General features: G+C 38.8%; 1 protein-coding gene across 5 annotated transcripts in view; it reads right to left on the bottom strand.

The window, feature by feature from the left end:
- The window catches only part of LOC127416155 (TGF-beta-activated kinase 1 and MAP3K7-binding protein 2-like), a 43511-nt gene that overhangs the window by 9808 nt on the left and 14578 nt on the right, over window positions 1-19125 (bottom strand). For 3 of the 5 annotated variants that reach the window (XR_007893063.1, XM_051655331.1, XM_051655334.1), the window contains exons 2-5: window positions 8966-9130; window positions 5660-6910; window positions 4416-4752; window positions 166-326 (exon numbers count right to left, since the gene is read on the bottom strand). Coding sequence is in view for 4 of the 5 variants with exons in the window: in XM_051655331.1 (XP_051511291.1) it covers window positions 166-326; window positions 4416-4752; window positions 5660-6910; window positions 8966-9067 (1851 nt within the window). In the remaining variant the exon portion in view is untranslated. Of the gene's footprint in view, window positions 1-165; window positions 327-4415; window positions 4753-5659; window positions 6911-8965; window positions 9134-19125 lie in introns of all 5 variants that reach the window. The other 2 variants (XM_051655332.1, XM_051655333.1) reach the window with 1 other exon arrangement.

Here is a 19125-nt window from a genome sequence, read left to right as displayed (position 1 = left end):
CTTCCTATAAGACTTCCTAAGTTCTTTCTGCTCCACACAATGTACATTCATTTCCAAAATATACTGTAAAAAATTATCCCATGTGAACTTCCCCAATTTCCCATGTATGTGAGAACAACAGAACAAATATTCACACCCCTCATAGCGAAAGATACATGCACTTACAGATGGTATCTGACAGACTGAGTTGGAGCGCTGTAGTCGTCTCCTCGTGAGGTCATTCTCCATCTCGTTGACTTCCTCTTTCAGCTTTTCTAGCTTTCTCTTCTTAAGCTCTAATTCATGCCACAACCGCTCCATACGTGCCCGCTGATGGACTAACAGAGCTGTGAATACAAGCAGGCCATTATTAGATGCATCCAGATCCTGATCCAGCAGATTCTTGCATACTTTGATTAACTGATGGTGCGCTACATCAAAACATACTTTTTTGGAAGTGCTGCATTTCTTACAACAGTGGCCTAAACAATGCCTAAATAAGTAGCTGACGTGATGTCAGACGAAAAGGAAAGTTGTTTCAGAGGCCGAGCAAGCCAATACATTTTGATGAAAGATTACAAAAAATATTTGTATTTCTTTAGAACAACATGCATCTAAGAATCGTGTATTAAGAATTTTGTTTTGTTGACTTTAACATTGCTGATACCAAACTTATCAGAATTTCTTAAGACTTGTACGAGCATACATGCATATTCACAAATAAATATGTGCACATACCCATAAAACAACACACACTCATACAGATCATTAACAGTTTCAGTAATGTTAAATGATGTAGTGACGCCAGAGCATATACAAGCATTGAGGGTTGTTTTAAAGAGTAAACACTGAGTTTTGCTGCTCCCACAGGATTTACTGGCCTGAGAACATTAATAAGAACTTCCCTGAATACATAAATAATCAACACAACCCTTAGTTGGTTAAATGCTGTATCAGTGTTTCCTACAGAACTTTGTAACATATAAAATTTTGTAAAAAAAAAATGTTTTTAGTTAAATGCTATTTCTAACACAAAGTTATACCTAGGCCCACAATTGTTATATTAAACAAAATGCAATTATTCTGCTTTAAGGCTCATAAAACACATTTCATAATGTGATCTATAGAGGGTTAAATACACATTACAGGCTAATAATATCGGTTCATATCGAGTGGGACATAAATGAAAGTACTTTGTGATTCAATACGTCAGATGTTAATTCAGTAATCACTCTGGCGGTCAAATTATTTATTCATTCATTCAATATGGTTTCTTTTGCTGTAGCATTGCAGATTTAGTCGCGGTGTAGGAAACACTGTGCTGCATGTTATGAAGACTGCGAGCTACATGACATCAGAGTCTGTCATTGGCTTTTGCAGTAAATGACCACTCAATGCTGTTTTACTCAAAATTTGTTCTTTAAAGCTGCACTTTTGGTTTGGTTGATTAAGTACATAAACAATCAGTGTTCAAAACAATGTTCTTACCTTACCCTGATTCACTTCGGTAACCCTATAAAAATGATTTGTATTTTGAGCTGTCGGGTCAGATTTGGCGTGAAATCACTGGCTTATATCATTCCTCTTTGCGTCATTACGTCATGTCCATAAACACAGGAAAGATGTACTGGCTGTCACGTGTTCTGGCTGAGGACACTGTTCAGTTCAGTCTGTCACTATCACACAGTTCAGGACATCATCGCGGCAGTATAGATGGATGTTTATCTGTTATCCGTTTGGCGAAGTTGTTTACCTGCTATAATGCTTGGAATTGGATACAGTATGTTGTCTGGTAGGAGTAATGCTTTTATGAATCGAATATTACCCGTGTGTTTACCGATCGCAATGAATCTACATTGTCGGGGGAAGTTACTGTGCATGTTTACTAAATGTACAACTTCTGAAATAGACTTCTTGTAATTGTTATATTGCATATTTAAGCATATTATTTTCATGTTTAGTAAAGTACATTTTATCCCCATCATTACTGAATCCTTGTTTTATGTTTTTAGTTTTCGGTGTTATTACAGTTTCACTTGCATTATCAACTGAGGCTGTACCAGTGTTAATTTCTTCACAGTTTTTCATTTTAGTCATAGTTTTAGTCTATTGATGAAAATGTCCTTTAATATAGTCAATACTTCGTCATGTCATATCCATTAATTTTAATGTTTTACTGAAAAAACTGACAATTTTAGTCAGCGAAAAGAATATTTTTACTTGATGATGATGATGCAAAATGGACAAAAAAAGTGTCAAACTGTAACAGACCAAACTTTAATCAACTATTCAAACATTTATAAAAAAAAAAAGTAAACGTATCAAACATATAAATGTACATACTGTCCTTGTGAAAAACCTGAGCTTCTGAAATGATAATGAATAGACTGAAGTATTAGCCTACTGTATTCTGTATGCTTCATGCTTTAGAGACTTATTTTCTGTGAAAGTGTATTACATTGCGTGTAGCATATTTCTTATGGAAACCACGTATACACAACACAAGTTATGCAATGCAAATTACGCATATTCTGTTCATTCGCTTCACTGTGCAGATGTAAACTGTTCCATAAATGTTGTGGATATATTGATGAATCTCATATATAAATAGGATGTGTTTGAATGAGGTATTTACCCCATTTGCTGGTGTTAGCAAGTTAAACTCACGCAGCTCAGGCAGAGAAATGCCCAACACACTGAATTAGGATTAAATTAATCCATATCTAATATCTTCTATATACAGATTCTCAAGATGTTTCTTCTTCTGTTTATATCTTGCACTGTTAATATCTTGCAGTATAATTTTTATCGTCATATATTCATAACAGAATGCATTAATAAAATAATTTAATTATCGCCATGATGCACCTTTTTCGTGTCGTCTTCGTAATCGTTGACAAAATCATCAACAAAAATGTTCGGCAGTGATTTAGTTGACGAGATTAACACGGCTGTACATAATGTAAAAATAATAAAGTCTTACATTGAACTCGTATCAGCCATATTACAAGTTTGAACTCTTAAATTGACAAGTTTAGTAGGCTAAAATACAAACATTAAAGTAGATAAAACACTTGAATAATCATATTAAAATACGCTGGTAACTGGTGGTGATTCAGGAGTTTCCTCTGTTCTCTATGTAAAAGCACTGAGTGTAGTGTCAGAAAAATTTACAATTCATTTATTCAAAATATGTGAATATGAGTGTTGTTTATCTTCATCAAATCAAGTAATATTTCAGTTTTAAATGTTTAATCGTATAACATTATATCAACATGAAAATAGCAAGTTATGACTCCGGCTCTGAATATTTCCAGTCATGATCACACACAGGTGATGTTCAGGTAACCTCAAATCATGAGATTCATCCGCCAGAAGAGCAGTGCTGAAACACGACTGACGTAAAGTGTTCTTACGCAAATTGATTGCAATTTTACATTTCAACCATATGTCGCTAGAGAGCACAAAGTTACGTAGTGCAGCTTTAAGACTTAGAAGTAGGCAGTGAAAATGTAAAAAGGGCATTTAACAAAATAAAATGTACAAATTGGATTACAATCTAGTGATTATTGAAATAGAAATGCTGTGCAAGTTATTTAATGAGTTTTTAAGTTTTGTTTCATCAGGGCAAAAATCCATATAAGGCAAACACAGCACTGCCACTACTCATTTCATCTCTCACGCAAAGCTCAACTTTCATTCCCATTCTTAAAACACACCAGCCGGAAGTTAACATCAGAGTAGTACGTTTAAGATGAATATTCATGAGTACATCTGTGCTCACAGTCCGGATAAAATCTTCTGGTATCAACGCATACAAATACAAATCACAAATCAGGCACACATCAGTATCAAATAAAAAATTCTTTGGCAGCACCATGTGGAAAAAGGTTTTACAACAAACATATAAAACATATAATATGCCTTACAGTCAGGCAGGCTGTTTCTCATATAGGGGTGAGAACAGCCCAGACTGATACAGTGTAGAAATTGTACAATATTCCAAAAAACAAATCAAAAATCCTATTGAGAAAAAAGAAAATGTGAAACAGCATTCACAACACATTTAAAGGAATGTTTTGGGTTCAATTCAAGTTACGCTCTGTGAAATGCTAATGATTAACAGAAAGGTGACTCTTCCCACAAGCAAAAAATGGAAGTCTAACTATGGAAGTCTATAAGGATAAATGTTTAATCATTAAATGAATTATGAGAAGTAGGCGGCACAATTATTGAATTATATTATTTTCCTCGCCTATGCAGCCCGTTTCGTCAGCAGAAAAGTTACTGCATTTTCTTGAAAGATTACATGCATCGTAATGAATCATGCAAAATAAGAAATTAAATAAGTCATTTCTGATGTCATCTTTAAAACCTGCAACACATGCAGACATAATCACTCAGCTTTACTCCAACCCTCCCACTGATTCACATACCTTGTGTGTAAGCAGCGTCATCAGCACCCATGCTGAGTCTGCGAGGTTCTGAGCTTTTGTCCCCATGGGGTGAAAGCGGGTCAGACTGGTACAGGGGCTCTGGCTCTGTGTAATGGTGATCGGCAGGTAGACTGAGCAGGTTAGTGGGCTCAAACGTTGGCGATATCACTCCAGGAGACACAGCCGGGGGTTTGTTTGGGGAGACAGTGATTTTAAATGTGTATTTGGTGTTGGGCTGTGTAACCACCACACGAGGTGATGAAGCTGTGCCTCCAGCCCCCATAGAGGGGCGAGATTTGGGCGGGTGGTGGTGGATGTAGGCGGGGCCCATGCTCACCTGTAGCGTTATTACAATAACAAAATCTCAGTAGTCTTTACCAGTACCAGTGAAATTTTTCAAATTCCCAAAATTAATATCAATACCACAGTAAAAATAGCCAGTATGTTATTGAACACACTCCTTTATTTTTAAAGTTAAACATTTATGTAAAAATTAACAAATAAATAATAATTTTAAAAAAAACAATAGCATGTTTCCTTTAAGTGTTTCTCAAGTAAGTAACACTGCTTCAAGTTTTGACAATGAAGCACATTTGTCTGTTCTCACATGCAGCCACATTACCACATTTACTGTGAGGTGCAAACTGTGTAAACTGTTCACAGAGTACACACATGAATATGCATGTTCAAAAACAACTGCCTGTCAGATGGTGGGCATGTACCAAATTAGAGTAAGAAAGACTGGTATCGTGAATTTTTTTTTCTCCCACGCACTCTAAGTCCTCGTGGTGGCGTAGAGGCTCGCCTCAATCCGGGTGGCGGAGGACAAATCTCAGTTGCCGCCGCGTCTGAAACCGTCAATCCACGCATCTTATCACGTGGCTTGTTGAGCGCGTTACCGCGGAGACCTAGCGCGTGTGAAGGCTTCACGCTATTCTCCGCGGCATCCACGCACAACTCACCACGCGCCCCACCGAGAGCGGACCACATTATAGCGACCACGAGGAGGTTACCCCATGTGACTCTACCCTCCCTAGCAACCGGGCCAATTTGTTTGCTTAGGAGACCTGGCTGGAGTCACTCAGCACGCCCTGGATTCGAACTCATGACTCCAGGGGTGGTAGTCAGCGTCAATACTCGCTGAGCTACCCAGGCCCACCATCGTTCCATCTTTTTAATTTTAGGATGAAAATTTGTGTTCAACTTTGTACCGAAGTACCAAAAACTTTGACAACCCTACTCACCTGGCTTCCCAAACCTCGCAGACCAGCAGAACCCTGAAGCGTTGGATTGGCTGATATGTATACAGTGGGAGGGTTTCGTCCCCCTCCGTCATCGGATGACGTGTTGGCCGAAATGTAGAACTTGGGCTGTGAACGAGGTGTGTTAGGGATGATGGCGCATTCATCTGATGGAGTAGTAGCAGCAGTGGGTGGGGATGCAGAGATATACACTGTGGGCTGGCTGCGGCTGAGTCCCGCACCTCCAATTGAGATTGGGGTTGAGGAACCTGTGTTGGTAGCCAGCGAAGACGAAGATGGACAGGATGAAGATGTGGAGACGGGTCGCGGGGTGGAGCCAGAGCGCAGGAGCGTTGCGGAGGCCGTGCCCGAACCTCCAGCCCCTCTCTGAGGGGACTCCAACTTTATCTCAATCTGATTCTTCCGCGGCCCTGTTGAGATGTTCTGGATGTTATACTGGCTAAAGGAGGATGAGACTGGGCCAGCAGTAGATGAGGAAGATGAAGAGGGCAATGGTGATGAAAAGGAGGCCTGTGACGCCACGGCCGATGGTATGGAGGGCGCCTGGGTGTTGGTGGGTGAACTGATTGGCATGTACACATGTGAAGTTTGATGTTGGGTCCCACTCCAAGAACTCTGGGAACCTGCGGGATGAGTGATCTGATAGATCTGCTGAGCGGGCTGTGAGGTGGGACTGTACTGCGCTCGGCCTTGTACCTGTCGCGTTGAGCCTGGCTGGGTCACATACGGGCGAATGTAGATCGAGTTTGGACTGTTCAGACCTGACTGAGGCCCTCCATGAATGTGGAGGGAGGTAGGTGTATTCCGACCGGTGTTGGGTGCAAGTGTCACTGTGATAGGGTTGAAGCGTGGGGTCGGGGGCGGTCCGTGACCTTTGCCCCCAACCTGGTATAGGCCAAGGTGCTGAGGAGGCTGCGGCTTGCGAGCAGACTCCATGGCACCGAACGTGTTGAGACTTGTGGGTAGGTGTGTCGGCACGGACTGCGGTTCAGGCTGATAGAACTCAGAAGGGGCATTTAAAGGCCCATCGCTCACACTGGGGGTGACAGTCCTGCTGCCATTCATCCTTACTACATCTCGCTGTACAGCACCATGGGCATTTTGAGAGACGCCGAGGTTGAGCTGGGTCATGTGATTGCGAAAGTCCGCTAAACTTTGGCTGCCTTCACTATACAAGAAACCAGGACTCACCTTGGCCAGGTACTCGCAACATGCAGCCAAATCGCTCTTATTCTGAGAAAGGAAAAGAAATCAAGAAACAATCTGTCAGCATCAAATATACGAAAAATCACTCTGTGCACATTTCCCACTACTTTTCAGTAAATATTCTGTGCATTCAATTGCAGAAACTGTCATACAATTATATTAATTATCCCCCCACCCCCACACACAGGTGTTTTGGTATATCTTAAATAACCTCATTACTAAATGGCACACAATGACAAAATCAACTGTGATTGGTCAATTTACATGTCAGACAGTCTAAGCCAGTTTATGCAGCAATAGAGCCCAGATCTTTTGCAGAAGTCAATGGTATGGCTATGTGAGACTTGGCAAAATCAGCTGTAAAGTTATTTCATGGGAAGAGCTAGCAATTAAATTTTCATGAAAGATTATTTTCTTTGGAATAACGTGCACTGAGAAATCGTGCACAATAAGACCAGGAACATGTATTACAATGAATAAGATCCATTTTGATTTCATAGCTGATGTGCAGTAAAATTTGCTGGGGTGCCTAAAGACAATTATGGTCACGTGAGATTTGACATCAACAGACTGTTGCTCGAAAATTACTTGCACCTATAAAAACACCCTTAAAGTGAAAGTGTGTAATTTCTGCACCTCAAGCATCACCAAACAGAATTGCAAAAATAAACTTTGGTTTTAACCTCTTAACGACGGGTGGGTCAAAAATGACCTACATGAGCATTTATTTACATTTCATTTATGTTTAAGGCATGTTTAAACTGTGAAATTGTAAACTAATATTGACATCCAATATATCATTTGAAAGATCTGGGTCTCAAGATTTAATATTTTAAAGAGATTTTGACGATCGCAAAGTTACAACAATAAGATTTTATTAAATGTGTCAAGGGTGAAAATCAAAACATGGAAAATTAATCCAGAAGTTCTGACCTTTTTTGTCTTCCAGCCAAACACAGATGAAAACAATCCTCCAAACTTCGGTATGCTTTTCATTGCAAGAGTCCAATAAATACAATCCATTAGAGATTTTAGTCCAAAAATGTACAAATATGAAGAAATATTGATCAATCTGTCTTTGTTCATGTTTTACATATTCAACATGTTATCATTCATGTACATTCTCTGTGAAATCTTGCACTCTGTGTAGTGTTTCAGTAGCAAAGCACCCAAACATGATATTTGGGAGGGTCTTGCAAACAAAATGAGCCCTCCTTCAAAATTTTCTGTGCAGTTGTGATTGGGTAGTCACTCAAAATAGCCAAACAGGACAGTCGACAAGAGTGATGTAAAGATTTGCGTCATCCATGTTTGTCTCTGGATAAAGCTGGCCACTGAAAAGCTAGATCATTTTTGACTGATTGGTCGTGTAGCCAATGAAAAGATGGAAAAAATTATATAAGGGTTGTTTATATCCCTGATGCCGATTTGCGAAGGTTCAGAGTGGAAAACCGTGGACTGTGTTTGCGCTTTCATGCATGGTGTGCAGTTATTGTGTGTTACTGCAGTACTGTCGACAAAGAACTCCACTTTTGGACCCGCGATCTGATCCACCCTCCTCGGCTTCTGTCACCATCACTGAGGATTTGGAGAACACATGCTCCCAACCACATTTTTTCATCAAACCCCCTGTTCAACTGCACATCCAGGGGGCTCGGACATATCATTCAAGCCGAGATGAGCCACCCTCCCTGGCTTCGCTCACCGTGAGTTAGACCCTATTGACTTGACTGACTTTTTCCTACTGCTTTTCATTCAATTTGCATTGGGAGCAGGTGTGCTCCAGGCTTCACTGATGGGGATCGAAGCTGGGGAGAGTGAGGCTCCCCAGCTTGAGGCAGTGGCTAAAGACACTGGGTGAATGGCAGAGCAAAAGCTTCTAATGAAAACATACAAATGGCTTGCTTATAGTTGCCTCTGTATGAAACTTGGAAAGGAGAAAGCATTTTAAGTCGAAAAAAATAACACACTTCAGCTTTAAAAAAAAAAAAAAAAAGAAGCTTAACCCCCTTAAAGTCATAGCACAATTCACACACAGGACCCACCCTTTCCAGACATGCGGGTAGAGTATTTCCAACTCACCTCTAAGACACACTGAGACACCACGTCATCTGGAACTTCTGGAAACTTCTTCCGCAGGTGGTTCAGAACCTGGTTGTCAATCTGCTGGTTTCCCTGTGCCATTCGTCTATTGCCAGACGAAACAGAACGGACTCAACCACAGCACACACACTATCTCAGCATCTTCTGCTTTGAAAAGAGAGAGACAGGAAAATAGAAAATGCATTTGTAAGAACAAACAATTAAAATACAGGAAAAGCATGAGATGAAAACATGTGGAGCAGATGTAGTCAGATGAAGTAGAATGGAACACCCTGAAAAGATTAAAAAAACATTTTAAAACAGAAACCAACATGTAGCCCAAATGTAATCTGCACACTGCTTTTTGTGCCTGTTTTCTGCTCCTTTGTGTTCCATAAAGGAAAGACTGTCATATGGATTTGGAACACCATGATGTGTACAAGATGACACAATTTTCAATTAAGGGTGAACTATTATTAGGGATAAATGATATATCGGTGGCCGATATATTATTGGCCGATAACCAGGAAAATCTAAATAGTATTATCATGCCGATAATAGAAATACAGCAGGTATTTTTGATGATAATTTGTTATGGTTTATTTGCTTGCAGTTGAGAATCTCTGACTGCCTGCGGCTTCTCTCCTTCAGACAGGGACTCGGGTAGTCAAGCGACAACATGTCTGTGAGTGACAGTCAAGCTCATGTTGCTCTGTGAATCTCTGCACCTTGTTATGCTGTTTTGGGGCTGCTTTTTTCGGGATCATCTGCTGTAAGTAACGATGACATTTCCCATATTCTGTATATGTTTCATGAGGCAATAAGCAAACATGTGACAAAAACATGTATGTTACTTGGGGGCAATAATTTTCGCTTATTGCTTCATGAACATAAACAGAACGTGGGAAATAGCACATCGTTACTTACAGCACAGCATTGTTACATATTAAAACAAGCCCAAACACATAGATCTTAAAATAATTCTCACACAGGGACTCGAGATGGCTAAAAACACTAGTTTATGAGCAAAGTGAATGTGCTTGCTGTATTTTATGAGTTCAGACTTTATAAATGTTATGACTCATGACTATTCTATCTGTATGATGTTACCTATTCCCATTATGATTGTTGTGTTCACATTTCATTAGTTATATAGTGTACAAGCGTCTGTAAATTAGACGCGCATGAGCACAATGTGCGCACATACATAACACACGCAAACCCCCGCTGCACTCACAGTCTGGCTTCTAGCATAAATATTACACCGTATACGGAGATAAAGTGTAATGTAATTTATTTCTCATTCAAATCAGCATACATCTGTACTATAGGCACATTTATGGTTCACGTTACATCCACCAAACCTTAAACAGCAGTCCAAATTCCAAGCTTTTAAATGACACCTATTTTAAAATAAGAAGCTTTTAATTAATCAGCAAGCAGTTCCAGGTTAAAGGACAAAAAATGAAAACGTCATTTTGTTTTTTAAATATCGGTTTTCTGTATTGGCCACAATGTGCTGTGAATGATCATATCGGCCCAGAAATTCCATATCGGTGCATCCCTAACAATTATACTTTAATAATCAAACATGCAACAGGCCTGAGATGTGTGGAACTCTGTGAATGTCAGGCTGGAGCTTTCTGTGGAAATCTGCAGGCACTACTGTAGGTCTACTACTAAGTTCAGAAAGAAGAAAAGAAAGTGAATCTTCAATAAATCAACTATTTCAAACATGAAACTACCACTCACAGCCTGCTAAAGCACAGGAACAAGAATTTCCAGCATGATGAATGCAAGGAATGATATTAAAAAAAAAAAAAAAAGTAATACCCATAATCCTGCAGTGCAACTAAGGCCCTGCCCTTTGTGTTACTTTTAACCACATAAACTCAACACTTGCAGTAACACAAACATGTGCCTGAAGGCTTGCTGATTCAGAGTTCTTCCTGAACTGCGAGGAGGAACTGTGGTTTTAAAAAGGAAATTTGACCACAATTGAATAACATCATTGTTGTCTTACAATCAATAATAGACATTTGTTCTAAACACTGATGTGCCAAGTTCTGAAAAGGAACTATGGGGGTATTACACTTTGTCACTTCATGCAGGGCTTGACATTAGCGCTTGTCTGCTTGTCTGGGACAAGTGGATTTTTGAAGGGGCAAGTGAAAGAGAATTTTACTTGCCCGACCGGACAAGCAGACTGATTAAAATGTCAATAACGAAAAAATAACCTGCTATATTATTTATGATAGGCTAGGCCTGTGTCACTTATTAGAAAGTTCATATTCTTATTCTGCTGCTGAATTTAATCAAGAACACGCAATTTTATAATTTGCTAGTTATCTAATAACAGCCGCGCCCTGTTTTTGTGTGTGTGTGTGTGTGTGTGTGTGTGTGTGTATGTATTTTATTGCTCAAAGGTTTGCAAACTCTTAGTTTTTTTGTTTTTGTAATGAACATTTTTTATTGATTCCTAAGCTGCGCCTGTTTAATTGACAGGCGGCGTATGTGTGCAGAAAATGCTCACGATAATGCGTTCCTGAATGGTCAAATACATTTCAAAATTCCGCCTAAATGCCTGTCTTGGGGAAGTATTCATGCAAACATGGAGTGATGTCTAAAGTGAACGTAAACAGCAGAGAGAAAAGCAGATATGTATTAAAATGTCGGACATGTAAGTATAAATGTAAGTTAATAGACCTGCTGCTGTCTGTGTCATTATAATAATCAAACAACCATAACAAGAAAACGAGAAAACACTCACCAGGGCTCCAGACTAAAAAAATGACTTATAACTGAAACATTAAGGAGCCAAATGGCTGTTTCTAGTCGCCAAATCACAGATTTTCTCGATTTAGATTGCTGTTCAGAAACAAGAGTGAAAGCTGAAGTCAGCAGATAACCTATTCATCATTTAATAAGCAGTATATATAGTTGAGAAGTTAAGTTTGCATTCCCTTTTGTCTCACACCACTTTCATAATTTATACAAATAAAACAGAGATAAAACATTTATTTTATTTAATACTGCCCTTCATAATCTACATAAGCAGGTATTTACATAAAGTATGCATACAGTAGTGTGTTGTCTTCTTGAGCATCAATAAATGTTTGCACCTCGTGTAATAGTTGTGTATGTGTCCCTCAAGGGTCCTAAGTGTCAAAAGCTTGATCTCATATATATATATATATATATATATATATATATATATATATATATATATATATATACACACACACACACACACACTGTATATATAAGTGGTGGGGGACTTTTATTTGTAAAGAAGCCTGAAATACACATGGGACTCTTATTTTGAAATGTCTGCGCTCCTAGGTGTGAGCTCACTGACAGCTGATTCGCTGAGAAAGTGAATCTGATTCAAACTGCTAACATGAGCTCCTGAGTTCAAACCCTAAGTTCTTTTCGGGTGATTCATGAAAAAGATCCGGTTTAAATGTTGCATGCGGTGCAGCGAGCTCGTCAGAAACAGAACGGGTGAAAAGTGGCCCGAGACACACTGGTGGTGCGCACTCTAAAGATGTATTCAATAACTCACAAGATGAAATCTGACAAAACCACATATGAACGCACACAACCCAACAAGATTTTAAATTACTGTCGCAATCAATTATTTTTTAGTCGCAGTCTGGAGCCCTGCTCACTGCTCTTGACTGAGTAAAAGTATTAATGTATCATAATCATACAGTAAAGACCAGTAATAATTTTATGTTGCATTTCATTGTGAATGTTTACTTGAATACTTGATACTACTGTTAAAAACTTTTAAAGCTGTTAAAAGCGCAGAATTTTCATAATTTGTATTTTTTGTTCTATTACTTTATTTCTATTCATTGCTGTTTTTTATTGTTATTTTATTACTTACTGTTTCCCAGTCTTGAGTAATTACTTAAGAACTTGAAACCATTCTTCCATAATTAACATATTAGTTAGTGTTTTTATTTGTTGTGTTAATAAAAGCTGGCATTGAGAATCGTAAAATTTATCGACCGATTACTGAAATTTTGCTATTGTGATAATGTATAGCCTTTATTGTACATGGTAGATTTTGCTGCAATAACATGATGAAAAAGTAGATCTCATTCTATTGAAGTGTGATCACCCCTGCTGTAGATGATGGCGATGGAGGCTTTTCTTTATTTTACTACCATACATGACATAAAATAATTATATGACAATAGTCTCCTCCCCTACCCACTGCAGTTTACATTTCTGTCGCAGAGAATTGAGTTGATTGCATAGGTACATTATTAGTCAAGTCATTTTTATTTGTATAGCGCTTTTCACAGCACACATCGTTTCAAAGCAGCTTTACAGAAAATCATGCTTTAACAGAAAATGAAACCATAACATCTATGAAGTCTTAGAGTCATCATTGTGTAGTTTGATTAAATACGATTATGAAGTGTGTATAAAAGTAATTAAATAATAATTGTGTTTAGAACCCCAGTGAGCAAGCCGAAGGTGACTGTGGCAAGTAACACAAAACTCCATAAGATGTTGGTTAATGGAGAAAAATAACCTTGGGTGAAACCAGACTCACTGTGGGGGCCAGTTCCCCCTCTGGCTAACATCATGAATATAATGCCAGTGTTACTTAATTATGTATAGTGCAAGTCATGGTTTAAAATTAGTAAACTAAGTAAGTGTTAAGGGTCAGTGTTTAAAAGATTTTGTATGAACTGTAAGATTAATGACTAATGTCTTTGAAGTTCATCCTGGATTAACTGCAGAAGTTCATATAGATGCATTGTCCTTTGTTAGTTGGCTGATGAAGGCTTTTAATGGCAATTAATTGATAGTCTACATATTCCATTATAAGAGTGTAGTCCATCATTAGACCGAGGTGATGCAGGCAGAGATCAGTGAGGTACACCACAGTTCAACCGGCCAGTAATTTCGATGAGGTCTATCTTAAGGCCAAGGTTCAGGCAGTGGCATATGAAGTATCCCATGTCTTATGGTTTGAGTCGGCATCAATTCATCCTCTGAAGTCCATTGTAATAGACTGAAGTGATGTCTGGCTGGCACTGTCTGCATTTAGTCGTCATCACTGAGAGACACGTAGCAGTGGAGTCCGATACCAAGCAGGAAAGGAGCTGGATCCGGCTGGTTCTGGTGACCTCGGGATAGAAGTCCCGAGGTTGAGACATGGAAACAAGCAGAATAATATTAGCGTAGATGCCATTACATTTTTTGCAGAGTTATAGATCATGGTCAATGTTTCAGGTTCCAGCAGACCTAACTAAAGCACCACTAAGAACTAAGTCAGCATTAAGATCTAAAAGCACTTGAAGAGAAATGCAGACGCAATCAGATGATAAGAGCAAGTAATTTGTAACTCTGATAAGTGCAGTCTCTGTACTGTGGTGTGGCCAAAATCCTGACTGAAATTGTTCATATATACTATTTATCTGTAGAAATGAACATAATTAGGAAGATACAACCTTTTGTAGTATTTGACATAAACGGGAGATTTGAAATCGGTCTATAATTAGACAGTTCTCTAGGATCAAGTTGTGGCTTCTTAATAAGCGGTTTGATAACTGCCATTTTAAAGTTTCTTGGGACATGTCCTAAGGATAGCGAGGAGTTAATAATATTAAGAAGAGGTTCTGAGATTACAAGGAATACCTCTTTTAAGAGATTGGTTGGTATTGGATCTAACATACATGTTGTGGCTTTTGATGTTTCAATAAGTTTTGTTAGCTCTTCATGACCTATTGAAGTTGCACGTGAGGAAAATTATGAGACACTGTTTTCTGAGGTACTGTGACAGATGATTGCATAATTCCAATTTTATTTCTGATTATTTCAATTTTATCAGTAAAGAAATGAATGAAGTCATTACTCTTGTGCTGCGACGGAATATCTGGTTCTGTTGAGGATTTATTCCTAACCAATTTAGTCACAGTACTGAATAAACACCTAGGATTGTTGTGGATATTTTCTGAGTTTGCTAAAATATGCTGACCTGGCAGCTTTTAGTGCCTGTCTGTAGATACAGACACTATCCTTCCATGTACCGCAAAACTCTAATTTTGTATTCTTCCACTTGCGCTCCATTTTCTGAGCTGCTCTCTTGAAACATGAGTGTGATCACTGTACCATGGTGCAGGGCTTTTTTCTTTAATTTTCTTTCATCGATGGTGGCCGACACTATCAAGAGTGCTAGAGAAGATTGTATTTATATTTTCTGTTATTTCATCAAGTTCTTCTATACTTTGGGGCTTACTGAGTGTATGAGATAGATCTGGAAGATTATTAGTGAAGCTATCTTTAGTGGTCGAAAGAATTGTTCTACTTGAAGGATAGTGTGGTGTAGATTGAGAAACATTAGCTGATCGCAGCATACAAGATACGAGGTAATGATCGGAGATGTCATCGCTCTGCGGTAGAATTTCTATAGTATCAACATCAGCTCCATATGACAGAATTAAATCTAGCATATGATTATGGCGATAAATTGGTCCTGTCACATTTTGTCTGATTCCAAGAGAGTTGAGAATATCGATAAATGCTAATCCCAATGTGTCATTTTCATTATCATTGTGAATGTTGAAGTCACCAACAATTAAAGCTCTATCTACAGTAACTACTAGATCTAATAGAAAATGTACTAATTCACCAAGGAAATCACAATAAGGCCCGGGTGATCTATATACTGTAGCAAGGGGAAAAGATGACAAAGATTTTTTATTTATATCTGACGGTGTCACATTAAGCATTATTACTTCAAAAGACTTACTTATATCCTTTCCTCTGAGTAACACCAAAAACTTCACTGTAAACTGTAGCAACACCACCTCCTCGACCCTTCAGACGAGGCTCATTTTTATAACAATAACCTGGGGGAGTAGATTCATTTAAACTAATATATTCATCCGGTTTAAGCCAGGTTTCAGTAAAACAGAGCACATCCAAACTATGATCTGTAATAATTTCATTTACAATAAGTGCTCAGTTTGTGGAACAGACACAGTCTACATGATTTCTAGGTGATACAGTCTCTATGTGTTGTAGTTTATGTGACCTGTGTGATGTCTCAAGTCAGCTAGCAGAAGTTTGGGTTAGCCAGTTTGTCTGCTTCCTGACCTGGGCCGCAGTTAGTCAAATATTATCACTATTCAAACTATGAGCCAAACTACTAGAGAGGAGAGCTGCACCTTCCCTGGAGGGATGGAGTCCGTCTCTTTTAGCAGGTCAGGTCTACCCCAAAAACTCACCCAATTGTCTATAAATCCTATTCTATTCTCTGGACACCACTCAGACATCCAGCCATTCAGTGAAACTAATCTACTATAAACCTCGTCACCACGACAAGCAGGGAGGGGGCCAGAGCATATTACAGTGTCTGACATAGTTTTTGCAAGTTCACACACCTCTTTAACATTATCTCTAGTGATCTCCGACTGGCGAAGCCAGACATCGTTAGTGCCGATATGAATAACAATTTTAAAAATCTAAGTTTTGCATTAGCCAGCACTTGTAAATTTGATCTGATGTCAGACGCTCTAGCATCCGAAATGCATTTAACAATAGTGGCTGAAGTCTCTATTTCCACGTTCCTTACAATAGAATCACCTATGACCAAGACACTTTCAACATGATGCTCAGTGGGTGCATCACTGAGTGGGGAGAATCTATTGTAAACCTTAACAGGAATGGGAGAGTGGTGTCGCTTTGCTGAGCGAGTATGCCACTGAGATGTCACCCAAACGCCCTGCTGTGGGGTCTCTAGAGCCAGAACCAAAGTGTGTGTGTTGCTCGCTGTTCTTTAACTCATTAACCTTTTCTGTCAGCCTGACTAATTCCTTACATTTATCACATGGGAATACCTCACTGCTGAAGGAAGAAGCTATGGTAAACATGTGGCATGTAATGCAGGAAGCAATAATATGAGTGGATGCCATGACTTACCGCAATTGTTTGTTGTTGTTGGTTGCTCCTGAGTGCCGAGGGTTTAAGATCGATGTGAATCCCCTCACACAATTGTTTGTTGTTATGGATGTTCTTGATAAGCAGCGCTTTGAGATCGCTGCAATAATACGCATAACACAGAGGAGAAAATGGGTGCGCACTGTAAAATGCACGCAGTTGAATCGCGATGAGAGAATAATGTGAGGGAAAACCTGATGTACGCTGAAAAATAACAGATATTAAAGATTAAAAGCGAAAACAGATAGATAAGCGATGCTAAAAAAAGCTAGCTGGCTAAATCATAGACTCGAGCTAGGCGCCAGCAGCAACAGCCTTTTCATGTAGGTTGGGCATCGGTAGTAATTTTTGGAAACATACAACCGAAACTTTGTCATGTTACTTGAGCATGTAACTTAAAATTTCCTTTTTTCTCTCCAGACAAGTAACGTTTTTACTCGGACAAGTGAATGACCAATTTACTTTTCCAGAGGACAAGCACATCACAATGCTTAAGGTCGAGCTTCATGTGTTTTTACTAATTGGATAGCTAGCCGATCATGAAAAGACCAGGTGTAAATGCCCTCCAACATAGATATGGATATAAATCCAATCACTCAAAAAGGTGGTTTGAGATGCATTCCAGACAAAACTCAGTCAAGTGTAAATGCTGTTCAAGCCACATATGTAAACTTTACTCCACCCAAACAGCACTACGTCAGCATAGATGGAAAAGTGAAACATAACAGCTGCTACAGAGTATTTAGGTCTCGCTTCGTACAATAAATAATACCATATTAAGAAACGGATGTAAGTTGTAGGAGAGATATAACTTTTTTTTAAATTATTTATTTGATGCAGATCAGTGACAAAACTAAACACTGACAATAAGCACAGCTGACGCGAATGGACATATCTTAACTACAACAAGCCCAGAGGGGAAAAATACATAGTACACACACAGTACACACAGACACACACGCACTGGACAAAGTTACTTGGAATCAAATAATACAATTTTAAATTCGCTGCCCGGCATTGGTATAATCACATAAGTGTTTTCTGTTTTATTTGCTTACAGCACAGGATTTAAAGAGACACGTTGATGTGGCCAAGTGTAAATGGAATGTGCTTATTCAATCGGATAGCAATCTGATCAGTAAAACCGCATGAAGTGACCAAGTGTAAATACCCCCTATTATTTAAAGCTATCAGGCAGCTTTCAACACTATTCAACCTGATAGCAAAATGGTAATCAGTTTCATTTATGAACATTTCATATATTGACGACTGTTTGATATTTATGGCTTATGGAGCAGCTGCGCTTCAGTAAACTATGTGATATTTTCAGATGTAATGTGTTTACTGACTTTGTTGTTACTGTTATTGCGGGGGAAAGATGCGTATTTGTATGCGAAGATGGTAGCCACTCATAACAGTGGGTATTTACACTGAAGATTAAAGTTGATGCAAAAAACGGTACTAACATTACAAGTGGACCTCAGCGAAAATTATGAAAAACAGATGCCATGACCCCTTTAATGTTTAATATACAGTTATGTGGAGCTTTTATATATGATATATATGGATATTATATATGATGATTCCCCCTTCTTGCTTTCCTTAATATCTTTTTTAATTTTCTGCTGCATTACGCTTACATGTCAAAAGTCTGGTGAGTAAAAACAAAAATTGACTAGCCAATTGCGATTCTTTCTCCAACAAGTCTGTAGAGGGTTGTTTTAATATGCCAATTTGTAGGCTAGTTAAAAATACAATCACAAATGTGTGAATTCCATTTTCTTTTAAATTAAAAACATCAAAAATAGAATTCTGTAGGAAACGCTGGTGTGTAGGGCTATACATGTCAGAGATCTAGGAGTTGTTTGGAGGATGATTTATTTAATTTCTCTTGAGTTTGTAATATTTACAGCAACTCTGATAAAGCACCGCTATCACTCACATTCAAACGACCATCAAACCAGCCACAGAAAACATGAAGCTCAGTAGAGCAGAGGCTTCTGCAAATGACCAACCTTTAATCGGACATAATGCTTGGAAGTCAAACAGTGTGGATGTCTGTTTGAATTTGATTCATTATTCATACATGTTGTGGTTGTCCTTTTCCACAGAAACTGCGATGGTTCTCGTGCCGAGGCTGTGCTCCGCTGGTTCATGACCTGAGAGCCGAACGATGGTGTAACGGGTTACTGTCT

Source organism: Myxocyprinus asiaticus, chromosome 25, assembly GCF_019703515.2.
Source record: "Myxocyprinus asiaticus isolate MX2 ecotype Aquarium Trade chromosome 25, UBuf_Myxa_2, whole genome shotgun sequence".
Classification (NCBI taxonomy): Eukaryota; Metazoa; Chordata; class Actinopteri; order Cypriniformes; family Catostomidae; genus Myxocyprinus; species Myxocyprinus asiaticus.
This window is presented reverse-complemented; position numbering and strand designations above follow the sequence as displayed.